Source organism: Nomascus leucogenys, chromosome X, assembly GCF_006542625.1.
Source record: "Nomascus leucogenys isolate Asia chromosome X, Asia_NLE_v1, whole genome shotgun sequence".
NCBI lineage: Eukaryota > Metazoa > Chordata > Mammalia > Primates > Hylobatidae > Nomascus > Nomascus leucogenys.
The window spans coordinates 62621321-62639250 of record NC_044406.1 but is presented as its reverse complement, the minus strand read 5'-3'; the positions used below and the strand labels follow the sequence as shown (position 1 = coordinate 62639250).

Sequence of the window (17930 nt, the reverse complement as noted above, 5' to 3'; positions counted from 1 at the left end):
AAGTCTGCGTTTCTCTTTATCTCTGATAATATTTGCTTTATATATCTGGATGCTCCAATGTTGGGTGCATATATATTTAAAATTGTTATATCCTCTTGTGGAATTGTTCCCTTTATCGTTATATAGTGACCTTCTTTGTCTCTTCTTATAGTTTTTGTCTTGACACCTATTTTGTGTGATATAAATATCAGCACTCCTGCTCTTTTTTGGTGTCCATTGGCATGAGATATTTCTGCTACCCACCACTGTAACTATTTTTTATAATTTTTTATTTTATTTCAATAGTTTTTTTTTTCCGAACAGGTAGTTTTTGGTTACATGGGCAAGTTCTTTAGTGTTTTTTTCTGAGATTTTGGCGTACCCGACACCCAAGCAGTGTACACTGTACCTAATATGTAATTTTTTATCCCTAAGCCCCCTTCCATCTTCCTCCTTCTGAGTCCCCAAAGTCCATCATATCATTCTTATGTTTTTGCATCCTCATAGTTTAACTCCCACTTGTAAGTGAGAAGATACGAGATTTGGTTTTTCATTCCTGAGTTACTTCACTTAGAATAATGGCCTCCAAGTCCATCCAAGTTGCTGCAAAGGCCATTATTTTGTTCCGTTTTATGGCTGGGTAGTATTCTATGGTGTATATACATTTTCTTTATCCACTCGTTGGTTGATGGTCATTTAGGTTGGCTCCGTATTTTTTCCTATTGTGAATTGTGCTGCTATAAAAATGTGTATGTGTTTTTTCGTATGATTTATTTTCCTTTGGGTATATACTCAGTAGTGGGATTGCTGGATCTAATGGTAGTTCTAATTTTAGTTTTTTATTTTGTTTTGTTTTTTGTTTTGAGGCAAGGTCTGGCTCTGTCTCTCAGGCTGGAGTGCAGTGGCACGATCTTGGCTCACTGCAACCTGTGCCTCCCAGGCTCAAGCCATCCTCCCACCTCAGCCTCCTGAGTTGCTGGGAGTACAGGCACACACCCCCACACTTGGCTAATTTTTGTATTTTTTTTGTAGAGACGGGATTTTTCCATGTGGCTCAGGCTGATCTCGGACTCCTGAGCTCAAGTGATCTGCCCCCTCAGCCTCCCAAAGTGCTGGGATTACAGGCATGAGCCATCATGCCTGGCCCTCATTTTAATTCTTTAAGGCAGCGGTCCCCAAACTTTTTGGCACCAGGGATCGGTTTCGTGGAAGACAGTTTTTCCATGGAGCGGGGCTGGGGGATCGGGGGGCGGAGGGAATGGTTTTTGGATGAAACTCTTTCATCTCAGATCATTAGGTACTAGATCCTCATAAGGAGTGTGCAGCCTAGATCCCTTGCATGCGCAGTTCACAATAGGGTTCGTGCTCCTATGATAATCTAATGCTGCTGTTGATCTGCCAGAAGGTGGAGCTCAGGCAGTAATGCTCACTCGCCCGCCACTCATCTCCTGCTGTGCAGCCCGGTTCCTGCTTTAAGAGCTTTGACCCCCTGCTTTTAAATGTTTTTTCCTGTTTATATCTTATTGTACTGTCTATGTCTTGAAAAGTTGTTGTAGTTATTATTTTTGATTGGTTCATTATTTAGTCTTTCTACTTAAGATAAAAGTAGTTTGCACACCACAGTTACAGTGTCATAATATTCTGTGTTTTTCTGTGTACTTACTATTACCAGTGAGTTTTGTATCTTCAAGTGATTACTTACTGCTCACGAACATCCTTTTCTTTCTGATTGAAGTACTCTCTTCAGCATTTCTTGCAGGACAGGTCAGGTGTTCATGAAATTCCTCAGCTTTTGTTTGTCTGGGAAAGTTTTCATTTCTCCTTCATGTTTAAAGGATATTTTTGCTGGATATACTATTTTAGGGTAAAAGTTCTTTTCCTTCAACAGTTTAAATACATCATGCTACTGTCTCCTGGCCTGTAAGGTTTCCATTGAAAAGACTGCTTGATGTATTGGAGCTCTATTGTATGTTATTTTTTTCTTTTCTCTTACTGCTTTTAGGATCCTTTCTTTATCCTTGGGCTTTAGGAGTTTGATTATTAAATACCTTGAGGTAGCGTTCTTTGGGTTAAATCTGGTGTTCTATAACTGCTTTGTATTTGGATATCGATATCTCTTTGTAGGTTTGGGAAGTTCTCTATTATTATCCCTTTGAATAAACTTTCTTTCTTTTTTTATTACACTTTAAGTTCTAGGGTACATGTACGCAACATGCAGGTTTGTTACATAGGTATGCATATGCCATGTTGATTTGCTGCACCCATCAACTAGTCACTTACATTAGGTACTTCTCTTAATGCTATTGTGTGATGTTCCCCACCCCGTGTCCATGTGTTCTCATTGATCAACTCCCACTTATGAGTGAGAACATGCAGTGTTTGGTTTTCTGTCCTTGTGAAAGTTTGCAGAGAATGATGGTTTCCAGCTTCATCCATGTCCCTACAAAGGACATGAACTCATCCTTTTCTATGGCTGCATAGTATTCCATGGTGTATATGTGCCACATTTTCTTAATCCAGTCTATCATTGATGGACATTTGGGTTGGTTCCAAGTCTTTGCTATTGTGAATAGTGCCACAATAAACATACGTCTGCATGTGTCTTTATAGTAGCATGATTTATAATCCTTTGGGTATATACCCAGTAATGGGATCGCTGGGTCAAATGGTACTTCTAGTTCTAGATCCTTGAGGAATTGAAACGCTGTCTTCAACAATGGTTGAACTAGTTTACACTCCTACTAACAGTGTAAAAGCGTTCCCGTTTCTCCATATCCTCTCCAGCATCTGTTGTTTCCTGACCTTTTAATGATCACCATTCTAACTGGTGTGAGATGGCATCTCATTGTGGTTTTGATTTGCATTTCTCTGATGGCCAGTGATGATGAGCATTTTTTCATATGTCTGTTTGCTGCATAAATGCCTTCTTTTGAGAAGTGTCTGTTCATATCCTTTGCCCATTTTTTCATGGGGTTGTTGCTGTTTTTCTTGTAAATTTATTTAAGTTCTTTGTAGATTCTGGACATTAGCCCTTTGTCAGATGGGTAGATTGCAAAAATTTTCTCCCATTCTGTAGGTTGCCTGTTCACTCTGATGATAGTTTCTTCTGCCGTGCAGAAGCTCTTTAGTTCAATTAGATCCCATTTGTCAATTTTTGCTTTTGTTGCCATTGCTTTTGGTGTTTTAGACATGAAGTCCTTGCCCACGCCTACGTCCTGAATGGTATTGCCTAGGTTTTCTTCTAGGGTTTTTATGGTTTTAGGTCTAACATGTAAGTCTTTAATCCATCTTGAGTTAATTTTTCTATAAGCTATAAGGAAGGAATCCAGTTTCAGCTTTCTACATATGGCTAGCCTGTTTTCCCAGCACCATTTATTAAATAGGGAATCCTTTCCCCATTTCTTGTTTTTGTCAGGTTTGTCAAAGATCAGATGGTTGTAGATGTGTGGTGTCTGAAGCCTCTGTTCTGTTCCATTGGTCTATATCTCTGTTTTGGTACCAGTATCGTGCTGTTTCGGTTATTGTGGCCTTGTAGTATAGTTTGAAGTCAGGTAGCATGATGCCTCCCGCTTTGTTCTTTTGGCTGAGGATTGTCTTGGTAATGTGGGCCCTTTTTTGGTTCCATATGAACTTTAAAGTAGTTTTTCCAATTCTGTGAAGAAAGTCATTGGTAGCTTGATGGGGATGACATTGAATCTATAAATTACCTTGGGCAGTATGGCTATTTTCATGATATTGATTATTCCTATCCATGAGCATGGAATGTTCTTCCATTTGTTTGTGTCCTCTTAGATTTCGTTGAGCAGTGGTTTGCAGTTCTCCTTGAAGAGGTCCTTCACATCCCTTGTAAGCTGGATTCCTAGGTATTTTATTCTCTTTGTAGTAATTGTGAATGGGAGTTCACTCATGATTTGGCTCTCTGTTTGTCTGTACTTGGTATATAAGAATGCTTGTGATTTTTGCACATTGATTTTATATCCTGAGACTTTGCTGAAGTTGTTTATCAGTTTAAGGAGATTTTGGGCTGAGACGATGGGGTTTTCTAAATATACAATCATGTCATCTGCAAACAGAGACAATTTGACTTCCTCTTTTCCTAATTGAATATCCTTTGTTTCTTTCTCTTGCCTGATTGTCCTGGCCAGAACTTCCAACATTATGTTGAATAGGAGTGGTGAGAGAGGGCATCCTTGTCTTGTGCTGGTTTTCAAAGGAAATGCTTCCAGTTTTTGCCCATTCAATATGATATTGGCTGTGGGTTTGTCATAGATAGCTCTTATTATTTTGAGATACGTCCCATCAATACCTAATTTATTGAGAGTTTTTAGCATGAAGGGTTGTTGAATTTTGTCAAAGGCCTTTTCTGCATCTATTGAGAGAATCATGTGGTTTTTGTCTTTGGTTCTGTTTATATGCTGGATTACGTTTATTGATTTGCATATGTTGAACCAGCCTTGCATCCCAGGGAGGAAGCCCACTTGATCATGGTGGATAAGCTTTTTGATGTGCTGCTGGATTCGGTTTGCCAGTATTTTATTGAGGATTTTTGCATCAATGTTCATCAAGGATATTGGTCTAAAATTCTCTTTTTTTGTTGTGTCCCTGCCAAGCTTTGGTGTCAGGATGATGTTGGCCTCATAAAATGAGTTAGGGAGGATTGCCTCTTTTTCTATTGATTGGAATAGTTTCAGAAGGAATGGTACCAGCTCCTCTTTGTACCTCTGATAGAATTTGGCTGTGAGTCCATCTGGTCCTGGACTTTTTTTGGTTGGTAGGCTATATTAATTATTGTCTCAATTTTGGAACCTGAACCTGTTATTGGTCTATTCAGAGATTCAACTTCTTCCTGGTTTAGTCTTGGGAGGGTGTATGTGTCGAGGAATTTATCATTTCTTCTAGATTTTCTAGTTTATTTGCATAGAGGTGTTTATAGTATTCTCTGATGGTAGTTTGTATTTCTGTGGGATCAGTGGTGATGTCCCCTTTATCATTTTTTATTGCGTCTATTTGATTCTTCTTTCTTTTCTTCTTTATTAGTCTTGCTAACAGTCTATCTATTTTGTTGATTTTCAAAAAACCAACTCCTGGATTCATTGATTTTTTGAAGGGTTTTTTGTGTCTCTATCTCCTTCGTTCTGCTCTGATCTTAGTTATTTCTTGCCTTCTGCTAGCTTTTGAATTTGTTTGCTCTTGCTTCTCTAGTTCTTTTAATTGTGATATTAGGGTGTCAATTTTAGATCTTTCCTGCTTTGTCTTGTGGGCATTTAGTGCTCTAAATTTCCCTCTTCACACTGCTTTAAATGTGTCCCAGAGATTCTGGTTTATTGTGTCGTTGTTCTCGTCTGTTTCAAAGAACATGTTTATTTCTCCCTTCATTTTGTTATTTACCCAATAGTCATGCAGGAGCAGGTTGTTCAGTTTCCATGTAGTTGAGCAGTTTTGAGTGAGTTTCTTAATCCTGAGTTCTAATTTGATTACACTATGGTCTGAGAGACTGTTGTGATTTCTTTTCTTTTGTGTTTGCTGAAGAGTGTTTTACTTCCAATGATGTGGTCAATTTTAGAATAAGTGCGATGTGTTCCTGAGAAGAATGTATATTCTGTTGATTTGGGGTGGAGAGTTCTGTAGATGTCCATTAGGTCCACTTGGTGCAGAGCTGAGTTCAATTCCTGGATATCCTTGTTAACCTTCTGTCTTGTTGATCTGTCTAATATTGACAGTGGGGTGTTAAAGTCTCCCGTTATTATTGTGTGGGAGTCTAAGTCTCTTTGTAGGTCTCTAAGGACTTGCTTTATGAATCTGGGTGCTCCTGTATTGGGTGCATATATATTTAGGATACTTAGCTCTTGTTGAACTGATCCTTTTACCATTATGTAATGGCCTTCTTTGTCTCTTTTGATCTTTGTTGGTTTGAAGTGTGTTTTATCAGAGACTAGGATTGCAACCCCTGCTTTTTTTTTTTTTTTTTTGCTTTCCATTTGCTTGGTATATCTTCCTCCATCCCTTTATTTTGAGCCTATGTTTGTCTCTGCACATGAGATGGGTCTCCTGAACACAGCACAATGATGGGTCTTAACTCTTTATCCAATTTGCCAGTCTGTGTCTTTTAATTGGGGTATTTAGCTCATTTACATTTAAGGTTAATATTGTTATGAGTGAATTTGATCTTGTGATTATGATGTTAGCTGGTTATTTTGCCCATTAATTGATGCCGTTTCTTCCTAGCATAGACTGTCTTTACAATTTGGCATGTTTTTGCAGTGGCTGGTACCAGTTGTTCTTTTCCATGTTTAGTGCTTCCTTCAGGAGCTCTTATAAAACAGGCCTGGTGGTGACAAAATGTCTCAGCATTTGCTTGTCTGTAAAAGATTTTATTTCTCCTTCACTTATGAAGATTAGTTTGGCTGGATATGAAATTCTGGGTTGAAAATTCTTTTCTTTAAGAATGTTGAATATCGGCTGTCACTGTCCTCTGGCTTGTAGGGTTTGTGCCGAGAGATCCGCTGTTAGTCTGATGGGCTTCCCTTTGTGGGTAACCTGACCTTTCTTTCTGGCTGCCCTTAATGTTTTTTTCCTTCATTTCAACCTTGGTGAATCTGACAATTTTGTGTCTTGGGGTTGCTCTTCTCGAGGAGTGTCTTTGTGGTATTCTCTGTATTTCCTGAATTTGAATGTTGGCCTGCCTTGCTAGGTTGGGAAGGTCTCCTGGATAATATCCTGAAGAGTGTTTTCTAACTTGGATCCATTCTCCACCTCAGTTTCAGGAACACCAATTAAACGTAGATTTGGTCTTTTCACAGAGTCCCATATTTCTTGGAGGCTTTGTCCGTTTCTTTTCACTCTTTTTTCTCCAACTTTGTTTTCTCACTTTATTTCATTAATTTGATCTTCAGTCACTGATACCCTTCCTTCCACTTGATCGAATCAGCTATCGAAGCTTGTGCATGTGTAACAAAGTTTTCGTGCTGTGGTTTTCAGCTCCATCAGGTCATTTAAGGTCTTCTCTACACTGTTTATTCTGGTTAGCCATTTGTCTAACTTTTTTTCAAGGCTTTTAGCTTCCTTGCGATGGGTTAGAACATGCTCCTTTAGCTTGGAGAAATGTGTTATTACCAACCTTCTGAAGCCTACTTCTGTCAACTTGTAAAACTCATTCTCCGTCCAGTTTTGTTCCTTTGCTGGTGAGGAGCTCCAATCCTTTGGAGGAGAAGAGGCACTCTGGTTTTTGGAATTTTCAGCTTTTCTGCTCTGGTTTCTCCCCATCTTTGTGGTTTTATCTACCTTTGATCTTTGATGTTGGTGACCTACAGGTGGGGTTTTGGTGTAGATGTCCTTTTTGTTGATGTTGGTGCTATTCCTTTCTGTTTGTTAGTTTTCCTTCTAACAGTCGAGCCCTTCAGCTGCAGGTCTGTTGGAGTTTGCTGGAGGTCCACTCCAGACCCTGTTTGCCTGGGATCACCAGTGGAGGCTGCAGAATAGCAAATATTGCTGCTTGATCCTTCCTCTGGAAGCTTTGTCCCAGAGGGGCACCCACCTGTATGAGGTGTCTGTTAGTCCCTACTGGGAGGTGTCTCCCAGTCAGGCTACACAGGGGTCTGGGACCCACTTGAGGAGGCAGTCTGTCCGTTCTCTGAGCTTCAACGCCATGCTGGGAGAACCACTGCTCTCTTCAGAGCTGTCAGACAGGGACATTTAGGTCTGCCAAAGCTATCTGCTGCCTTTTGTTCTGCTATGCCCTGCCCACAGAGGTGGAATCTACAGCAAGGCAGTAGGCCTTGCTGAGCTGCAGTGTGCTCTGCCCAGTTCGAGCTTCCTGGCCTCTTTATTTACACAGTGAGCACAAAACCGCCTACTCAAGCCTCAGCAATGGCGACACCCCTCCCCCCGCCAAGCTGCTGAGTTGCAGGTTGATCTTAGATGCTGGGCTAGCAGTGAGCAAGGCTCCTTGGGCATGGGACCCGCGGAGCCAAGCACGGGAGGGAACTTCCTGGTCTGCCAGTTGTGAAGACTGTAGGAAAAGCACAATATTTGGGCAGGAGTATACCATTCCTCCAGGTACAGACTGTCATGGCTTCCCTTGGCCAGGAAAGGAAAGTCCCCAGACCCCTTGTGCTTCCCAGGTGAGGCGATGCACTGCCCTGCTTTGGTTCACCCTCTGTGGGCTGCACCCACTGTCCAACTAGTCCCAATGAGATAAACCAGGTACCTCAGTTGGAAATGCAGAAATCACCCATCTTCTGTGTCAATCTTGCTGGGAGCTGCAGACTGGAGCTGTTTTTACTCAGCCATCTTGGAAACCTCCCCACTTTGGATAAACTTTCTAATCTTATCTCTTTCTTTGCTTCTTCTTTAAGGCCAATGATGCTTAGATTTGCCCTTTTGAGGCTATTTTCTAGATCTTGTAGGTCTGCTTCATTGTTTTTTATTCTTTTTTCTTTTGTCTCCTCTGACCATATATTTTCAAATAGCCCATCTTCAAGCTCACCAATTCTTTCTTCTACTTGATCAATTCTGCTATTTAAAGATTCTGATGCAGTCTTGTTCATTATGCCAATTGCAGTTTACAACTCCAGAATTTCTGCACAACTCCAGAATTTCTGCTTTATTCTTTTAATTTCAAATAAATTTGTCTATTAAAACTTAACAAAAGCTTGTTAAGTTTATCTGATAGGATTCTGAATCCCTTCTCTGTGTTATCTTGAATTTCTTCAAGTTTCCTCAAAACAGCTATTTTCAATTCCCTGTCTGAAAGGTCACATATCTCTGTTTCTCCAGGATTGGTTTCTGGTGCCTCATTTTACTTGATGTGGCCATGTATTCCCGGATTGTCTTGATACTTGTAGATGTTCTTCAGTGTGTGGGCATTTTAGTGTTAGGTATTTATTTTAGACTTCACAGTCTTGGTTTGTTTGTATCCACCCTTCTTGGGAAGGCTTTCCCCATGTTCAGAAGGACTTGGGTGTTGTGATCTGAGCTGTATCTGTTTTAGGGGGCATCCCAAGCCCACTAATGCTCTGGTTCTTGTAAATATGTGGAGGTACTACCTTGATGGTCTTGGGCAAGATCTGGGAGAATTCTCTGGATTACCAAGCAGAGGCTCTTGTTTTCTTCCCTTACTTTCTCCTCAGCAAACAGAGTCTCTCTCCCTCTCTTTCTGAGCTACCTGAAACTTGGGGTTTAGTGACATAAGCACTACCACTTTGACTGTGCTGGGTCATACTTGAAGCCAGCACAGCACTGGGTCTCACCCAAGGTTTGCTGTAACCACTCTCTACCTACCACCTATGTTTGCTCAAGACCCTGGGGCTCTATAGTCAGTAGGTGGCAAAGCCAGCCAGGCCTGTGTTCTCTTCAGGGCAGTGAGTTCCCCCACACCACAGAAGAGTACAGAAGTGCCATTTGGGAGCCAGGGACTAGAGTCAGAAACCTTATTTACCCAGTGCTGTATTATATTTTACTGTGACTGAGCTGTCAGTTAAACCACAAGATGCAATCCCTTCCACTCTTCCCTCCCCCTTTCCAAAGGCAGAGGAACCTCACCTTGTGGCAACTGCCATCCCAGGCCACAAGGAGTACTGCCTGACTACTGCTGACTACTGTTTCCTTAAGGCCCAAGGGCTCTTCAGTCAGCTTTTGGTGAATGCTGCCTGGTCTGGGACTCACCCTTCACAGCACCCGGCTCCCTTCTCACTCGTGGTCCAGAAATGCCCTTCAAGAGCCAATCCTGGAATTGGGGACCCTAGGAGCTTGCTTGGTGCTCTACTCCCCTGTGGCTGAGCTGGTACCTAAGATGCAAGACACAGTCCCCTCTACTTTTCCCTCTATTTTTCTGAAGCAGAAGGGTCTCTCCCTGAAGCCACCATAGCTGGGAATGTGCTGAGTCTCACCTGAAGTCAGCAAGTCTCAGGGTCTCACCCAAAGTCCTCGACGTAGGACCTGAGTATCACTGCTGGTTATTCAGGGCCCAAGGGCTCTTTGGTTAGCAGATGATGAATGATTCTAGAACAAGGTCCTTTCCTTCAAGAGAGAGGGTTCTCTTCTGGCCCAGGGTTTGTGCAGAAATGTCCGGGAGCTAGGACCTGGAGAGGAGGCCTCACAACCCTGACCCTTGTCCTGTCCTGCTGTGGTTGAGCTGGTATTCGAAGTACAAGACACAGTCCCCTTTATTTTTCCCCCTGTTTTTCTCAAGCAAAAGGAGTTTTGCCTCATATCCACCACAGCTAGTAATGCACTGAGTCTCACCTGAAGCCAGCCAGTCTGAGGCTCACCTAATGCCCTTGATGTAGTACCTGGGTGTCACTGTTGGTTATTCAGGGCCCAAGGACTCTTTGGTTAGCAGGTGATGAATGACGCCAGAACTGGGTCCTTCCCTTCAAGGCAGTGGGTTCCCTGCTGGCCCAGGATTTGTTTAGAAATGTTCAGGAGCTAGGGTCTGAAAGGGGGCCTCACAACACTGACCCATGCCCTATCCTACTGTAGCTCAGCTGGTATCCAAGATGCAAGACAAAGTTCTCCCCACTCTTCCATTTTCTTTCCTTAAGTGGAAGGAAGGGGTCTCTTTTGGAGTCTTGTTGAGCTGTGCAGCCTGGGGTTAGGAGAGAGGTGATGTCAGCACTCTCTAGCCACCCTGGCTGGTGTCTCAGTAGTTTGCATGCCCTCCCCGCGCCCCCCGCCCCCAATTCCGGTGACTCTGGGCTTAGTTCAGCACTAGGACTCTCTTAGGATTTGCAGTCTTTGTGGCCTAGGCTGCCTTTAAAGTTCGTTTACAGACCTACAGTACTTTAGCCCATGGTGGCGGGGCTTGTGGGAACTCAAGGTCTGACTGCTAGGATCAGCAATTCCATTCTGGTTTGGGCTGGTTTAAACACTCCCTCCATGGGCAGGCGTCAGCTGAGCTTGGTCCTGCTTTTCTTTCTGCTATAACGGAGCAGCGGTGAGTTCAATGCCTCTTAATTGTTGTGCTCTCCTTCCCCCAGCACACAGCAATGCTCTTTGCACCACACCGCCACTGCCAGGGGATGGGGGAAGGGTGGCTTCTGCGATTCAAGACTGTTTTTCTACCTCTTTAGTGCCTCTTTTAGCAATATGAGGTTAAAACCAGGTACTGTGAGTGCCCACCTGATTTCTGGTTCTTAGGAAGGTGCTTTTTTTGTGTAGATTGTTGTTAAATTGGTGTCCTTGCAGCAGGAGGGACAATTGGTGGAGCCTTCTATTCCATCATCTTGTTCCACCTCTGGAATTGCTGATCTTAGCTGAATAATTTATTGTATACTATTTTAATTTGTGTAACATTTTCTGGATTACATTTTCTTGTCTTTTTCTTTTTTTTTTTTTTTTTTTTGAGACAGAGTCTTGCTCTGTCACCCAGGCTGGGGTGCAGTGGTGACATCTCGGCTCACTGCAATCTCCGCCACCCGGGTTCAAGCAATTCTGTTGCCTCAGCCCCCCGAATAGCTGGGATTACAGGCCTGTGCCACCATGCCTGGGTAATTTTTGTATTTTTGGTAGAGAAGGGGTTTCTCCATGCTGGTCTAGAACTCCTGACTTCAGATGATAAAAGCTTCACTACTTCATAGCTTTATTCTCTTTTCTTTTTTGATGATTATTATTATACTTACTATGTCTGTATATATTTAAAAACTCAAGAATGCATGGTTATAATTATTGCTTTGCAAAATCTTATGTATTTTAAAGAAGATTAGAGATAAAAGAGAGCACAAACATATTTATTGTGTTTTTAAATTTTCAACCTTCTTATAACTTTTGGTTCACTTCATTTCTTCTTTTAGATTTGAATTACCATCTGGTGTAATTTCCTTAATTTCTTTCCCATCCCATCTACTCCTTTGTGTTGTTATCGAATATATTACAAATGTTATGCCCCAGTAATACACCTTAAGAATTTTTTTACGCAGTTGCTTTATTTTATTTTATTTTATTTTATTATTATACTTTAGGTTTTAGGGTACATGTGCACAATGTGCAGGTTTGTTACATATGTATCCATGTGCCATGTTGGTTTGCTGCATCCATTAACTCGTCATTTAGCATTAGGTATATCTCCTAATGCCATCCCTCCCCCCTCCCCCCACCCCACAACAGTCCCCAGAGTGTGATGTTCTCCTTCCTGTGTCCATGAGTTCTCATTGTTCAATTCCCACCTATGAGTGAGAACATGCAGTGTTTGTTTTTTTGTCCTTGTGATAGTTTACTGAGAATGATGTTTTCCAGTTTCATCCATGTCCCTACAAAGGACATGAACTCATCGTTTTTTATGGCTGCATAGTATTCCATGGTGTATATGTGCCACACTTTCTTAATCCAGTCTATCATTGTTGGACATTTGGGTTGGTTCCAAGTCTTTGCTATTGTGAATAGTGCCGCAATAAACATACGTGTGCATGTGTCTTTATAGCAGCATGATTTATAATCCTTTGGGTATATACCCAGTAATGGGATGGCTGGGTCAAATGGTATTTCTAGTTCTAGATCCCTGAGGAATTGCATAAATTAAGAAAGGAAAGTAGAAGACATATATAATCATACTTTCTTTTATAATTACCTCCATAATTACTAGCACTGTTTATTTTTTCATATGAATTCAAATTATTCTCTAGTGTCACTTGCCTTCAGCATGAAGAACCTCCTTTTGTATTTCTTATAAGACAGATTGGCTAACAGGAAATTCTCTCACTTTTTGTTTACCTGGGAATGTATTCATTTACTCTTAATTTTGAAAGATAGCTTTTCTAGATATAGGATTCTAATTTCACAGATTTTTGAATACGTCCTTTTTGCCTTCTGTACTCCATGAACTCTAAGGGGTGTCAGCTGTTAATCTTATTGTTACTCCCCTTTATGTGATGAGTCATTTTTCTCTTACTGTTTTCAAGATTTTCTCTTCATCTTTGATGTTCAATAGTTTTCGCTCATCATGTGTCTGGATGTAGCTTTTTTAATGCTTATCCTGTTGAATTTCATTGAGCTTCTTGGATGTGTAGATTATTGTTTTTCATCAAATTTGGGGAGTTTTAAGACCATCATTTCTTTGAATATTTATTTGTCCTTTTCTTTCTTTTCTTCTGGTACTCCCATTATGTATATGTTAGTGTTCCTAATGGTGTCTTACATTTTTCTGAGCCCATATTCATTTTTCTTCATTTTTTTCTGTTTATTCCTCAGATTTGTATCGTTTCTATTGCTCTTCAAGTTAGTTTATTGTTTCTTTTGCCTGCTCCAATCTGCTGAATTTTTCATTTCAGTTATTGTTCTTTTCAACTCCAGAATTTCCATTTGTTTCTTTTTTAAAAAATAATAAGCATTAGGAGATATACCTAATGTAAATGATGAGTTAGTGGGTGTAGCCCACCAACATAGCACACATATACATTTGTAACAAACCTGCAGGCTGTGCACACGTACCCTAGAACGTAAAGTATCATAAAAAATATAAAAAAATAATAATTTCTGTCTCTTAACTGATACACTCATATTCTCCATACGATGAGTCATTGTTATCAGACCTTCCTTTAATTTTTAAACACGATTTTAAAAAATTCTTTGGACATAATTATAAAAGTTGCTTTGAAGTCCTTTTCTATTAAGTGCAACATTTGGGCCTCCTCAAAGGAAGTTTCTTTTGCTTTTTTTCTTCTGTGTAGGTCACACTTTTTAATTGTATGTCTTACAATGTTTTGTTAAACACTAGACATTTTGGAAAATATATTGTCGCAAGTCTAGATACTGTTTCTCCTCTTTCTGGGGCTTATTGTTTTTATTGTTTGTTTAGTCATTTATTTGTTCAGTCACTTGGCTGGACTAATTTGGTGGAATTTATTTTCCCCACACTGGGTGGCCTCTAATATTCCTGCTCAGAATTTTTCCCCTTGTTTTTATCTTTTCATGGCTTCCTATGGAGTCACCCCTGCATCCACATAGTTCACTTACTGGCCAAAGGTTGTGCTTAAGCTCACTTAGCCAGTTAGATTTTTTCATCCTTTCCTGTGGGATGTATGTTTGTTTAGAGACTGCTTTTATAGTTCTCGGAGAGAGTAATTCAGTCGGAGACTAATAGCTTGTAGATTCTTTATCTGCTCATACCCAAGAAAGCATAGTCTTGGGCATGTGCACAGTCTCCCAGATCCCTCAGTATGAGATCGATTTTATTTTTAAGCTGACTTCCCTGGATCTTAGCTTAATTTTCAGTTGGTGTTTGGTCAGACGTTGTGCTTAAGCCCCTTGAGCCAATCAGGCTCAAGGTTCTTTGCTGATAGATCTGTTTATGTCTTGGGTAATGCTTTTTAGATTGCCCCAACACTTTCTCTGATTGTGCCTGAGTGGGTGCAGAATGGCACATGTGCACAGTCTTCTGGACCCCTAGAGATAAGTGTGACTCCAGAGGTTTTCTTCTTGGCTGTTTCCCTGGTTCTCTGGTAACCTTCTGGTTGGTCTGCTGTTTCCCTTATTGCTACTATTATCATGGAGCTACCAGCTCCCTCTTAATTGCTCACTATCGAGATCTCCATTGTTTTCAGCAGTGTCCTTAGACATGCTCTTCTCCATGCTCTGTTTTAAATACATCATTCCCCTCAGGAAGAGGTGCAGAGTTCTTCCTCTTCGCTTCTGTTCTTTCCTTCTGGTCAGAACTTCTGTGCCACATGACTACAGCTGGGCTCATGGCATGCTTCTCTTGAAATGGCACCCCTACCATATTAGTAAATTAGTAAATTCTGGCGGTATGGTAGCCCTTGGTCTTCTTAATGTGCCCTTTTGACATGAAACCTCTGCCTGATGAGCCAGCTGGAGTAAAGATGATCAGGATCTCAGTATTCTTGACCTGTCACATTTGGGGTAGGATCCTTACCCTAAGAGTGAGAGCTGAGTGGGCAAAGATAAGCCAGTCCTCTCCATCGTACTTGCCCAGAACACTTCCATGACAGAGGCCTGAGAATGGCAAGATAGCCTAGCAGCCTGCTCCTCCGCAGGTGAAACCATAGCCTAGGATTTTAGGAGCTGGCGGGAGAGGGAACTCCTATCTTCTTTGCTGCACCCATCTGGAGCAGCTTCCATCACATGGAGCCAATATAGATGGGAGCAGTTTATAGTTCACATGCCATAGACTCTCACTGGTTATACTGAGATTTAGTTTATTTTCATGAATAAATGTTTTCCCATTTTCTGTGTGCCCTTAGGACCATTTCAATTTTCAGAGACTAAGTGGTTGTTTTAATGAATTTTCCAGATGAGTGGTTGTTTCACTGGGGAGAGTGTCTAAAGAGCTCCTTGTATCACCATTGCAGAAGTTCCACCCCTCACTGGTTATTTAAGAAACTGGAAGTATAAGGTTAATGTACTAAAGGAGACCTCTATGAAATAGGGCTTACAATGGCTAAGCCAGCATTATATCTTTGTTAGCAATCTGAAAACTCAGTTTGGTAGTTCTGGGTCATTTATAGTTTATGTTTGTTTATATTTATTTATTTATTTTGAGACACAGTTTCACTCTATGGCCCAGGCTGGAGTGCACTGGCACGATATTGGCTCACTGCAACCTCCACCTCCCAGGTTCAAGCGATAATCATGCCTCAGTCTCCCAAGTAGCTGAGATTACAGGCACGTGCCACCACTCTGGCTAATTTTTGTATTATTAATATAGAGATGGGGTTTCACCATGTTGGCCAAGCTGGTCTCAAACTCCTGACCTCAAGTGATCCAACCGCCTCAGCATCCCAAAGTGCTGGAATTACAGGTGTGAGCCACTGTGATTGGCCTAGAGTTTTTTTTTTTTTTTTTAAGGAATATTTCAAATATTGTCTTCAAGTTAGTTCAGTTCACCAAGATTTTATTGACATACTCCCTTGGAATACTAATTTTCTGGTGAATAATCTTTGATTTGCTTTGTAGGTATTAGGTTTTGAAACCTTGAAACTAGTATTAATATATTACTTGTGGTTACTGGAATGTCCCATAGATAATATGGTTTGGTAATTAAAGCAGAGAACTGAAAATCAAATTTCTCTGCTCCCCAACCCCTCACCCTCATTTTCAGTACCAATCTAGGAAATATCAGAAATAATTTTATTTCTATATTGGTTTACTCAGCCACAAAATGGAGCTAATAGTGCTTCAGAAGGGTGGTGTGAGACTTAATGAATATTGCTAAAGCGTTTGTTTCTGTGAAAACAACTGTATTTGTTTTATTTTAAATATATATTTATATTTATTCGGGGCCGGGCCCAACACTTTGGGAGGCTGAGGCTGGTGGATCACTTGAGCTCTGGAGTTCGAGACCAACCTGGCCAACATGGTGAAACTCTATCTCTACTAAAAATACAAAAAAAAAAATTAGCCAGGCATGGTGATGAGTTCCTGTGATCCTAGCTACTTGGGAGGCTGAGGCAGGAGAATCGCTTGAACTTGGGAGATGGAGGTTGCAATGAGTCGAGATCATGCCACTGCACTCCAGCCTGGGTGACAGAATGAGACTCCGTCTCGAAAATAACGAAGTAAATCATTAATAAATAAATATATATTTATATTCCTTCAACTTTAAATGGCCAACTAAGAGTTTGTATACACTTGTAAAGTATTTTAATGCAGTATGTATTATAATAATTTAATGCAGTAAATTATATATATTTAATGTAGCGTATTAAGTTATATATATTTAAGGCAGTATATTAAATTATACCTATTTAGTGTAGTATTATTATATATATTTAATGCTATACATATAGCCAAATGGAAAAAAGCATCAATATAATTGTAGTGTTGATTTATTGGGTATCTCCTAAGGAAATTGTTTTCTACAGTTAGAAAGTATTGCTTTATATCATTATATCATATGGATAATAATCTGTTGTAGTGCAAAACAGAAAAGTTGGAATAAAGTATGCTTATACCATGTCTTCTTAGTAATATATAATTTTCAAGATTATATATAATTGGAAATGGATATATGTTTATATATATATTTTTTCCTTTTTAATGATAGCCAAAGCTATGATATTGGGAAGATGGATAAGAAATCTACTGGGCCAGAAATGCTGGTAAGGATCATGTTAAATATTGTACAAGTAGGTTGAATAACCTACTTTATTTTATTGTTATAAAATTATAATAGCGTACTCCCCATTTATGAGTAGATTAGCTATTGGGCACATCATTTAACATCTCAGTCTATTTGGTTTTGTATATTTATATAATAATATAATCTAACTCATAGGCATGTACCCATGAATTAATATATGTAGAGTGCTTTGAACAACATTTGCCTATGTAAATTTTAACTTTCTTTTCTCTCTGTGTGTGTGTGTGTGTGTGTGTGTGTGTGTGTTTTGAGATAGAGCCTCACTCTGTTGCCCAGGCTGGAGTGCAGTGGTGGGATCACTGCAACTTCTGCCTCCTGGGTTCAAGAGATTCTGGTGCCTCAACCTCCCAAGTAGCTAGGACTCCAGGCATGAGTCACCACACCTGGCTAATTTTTGTGTTTTTAGCAGAGACGGGGTTCTGCCATGTTGGCTAGGCTGGTCTGGAACTCCTGACCTCAGGTGATTTGCCCACCTTGGCCTCTCAAAGTGCTGGGATTACAGGAGTGAGCTACCATGCCTGGCCTAGTTTTAACTTTTCTTATTGCATATCTTGAAGTTGCAGATTTTTCCCCAACTGCCCAGACAGAACGTGCTTGGATATGGAAATTAATCTTAATATGTAATCAAGCAAAATGTGATTGTGTAAATAAATGTGATGTAAAATTACTACATTCTATAGCAAAATGGAATTTTTTGAATATCCATTTGATTCCTACTATTACAGTATATTAATCAAAATGTAACTGGATACCTTTTTAATGTATTTACCACTGTAATATATGGGGAATAAAAGAGAAGCATAAAATGTAGCTTCTGCCCTTAAGGAACTTATGATTAAAGGATAAAACTAGTACAAGTGAC

The 17930-nt window shown here is 40.3% G+C and overlaps 1 protein-coding gene across 1 annotated transcript in view; it reads left to right on the top strand.

The window, feature by feature from the left end:
• TEX11 (testis expressed 11) overlaps positions 1-17930 on the top strand; it is a 404765-nt gene that overhangs the window by 154960 nt on the left and 231875 nt on the right. Inside the window, exon 10 of the mRNA XM_003272686.3 lies at positions 16973-17027. Within this exon, the coding sequence (XP_003272734.1) occupies positions 16973-17027 (55 nt within the window). The remainder of the gene's footprint in view (positions 1-16972; positions 17028-17930) is intronic.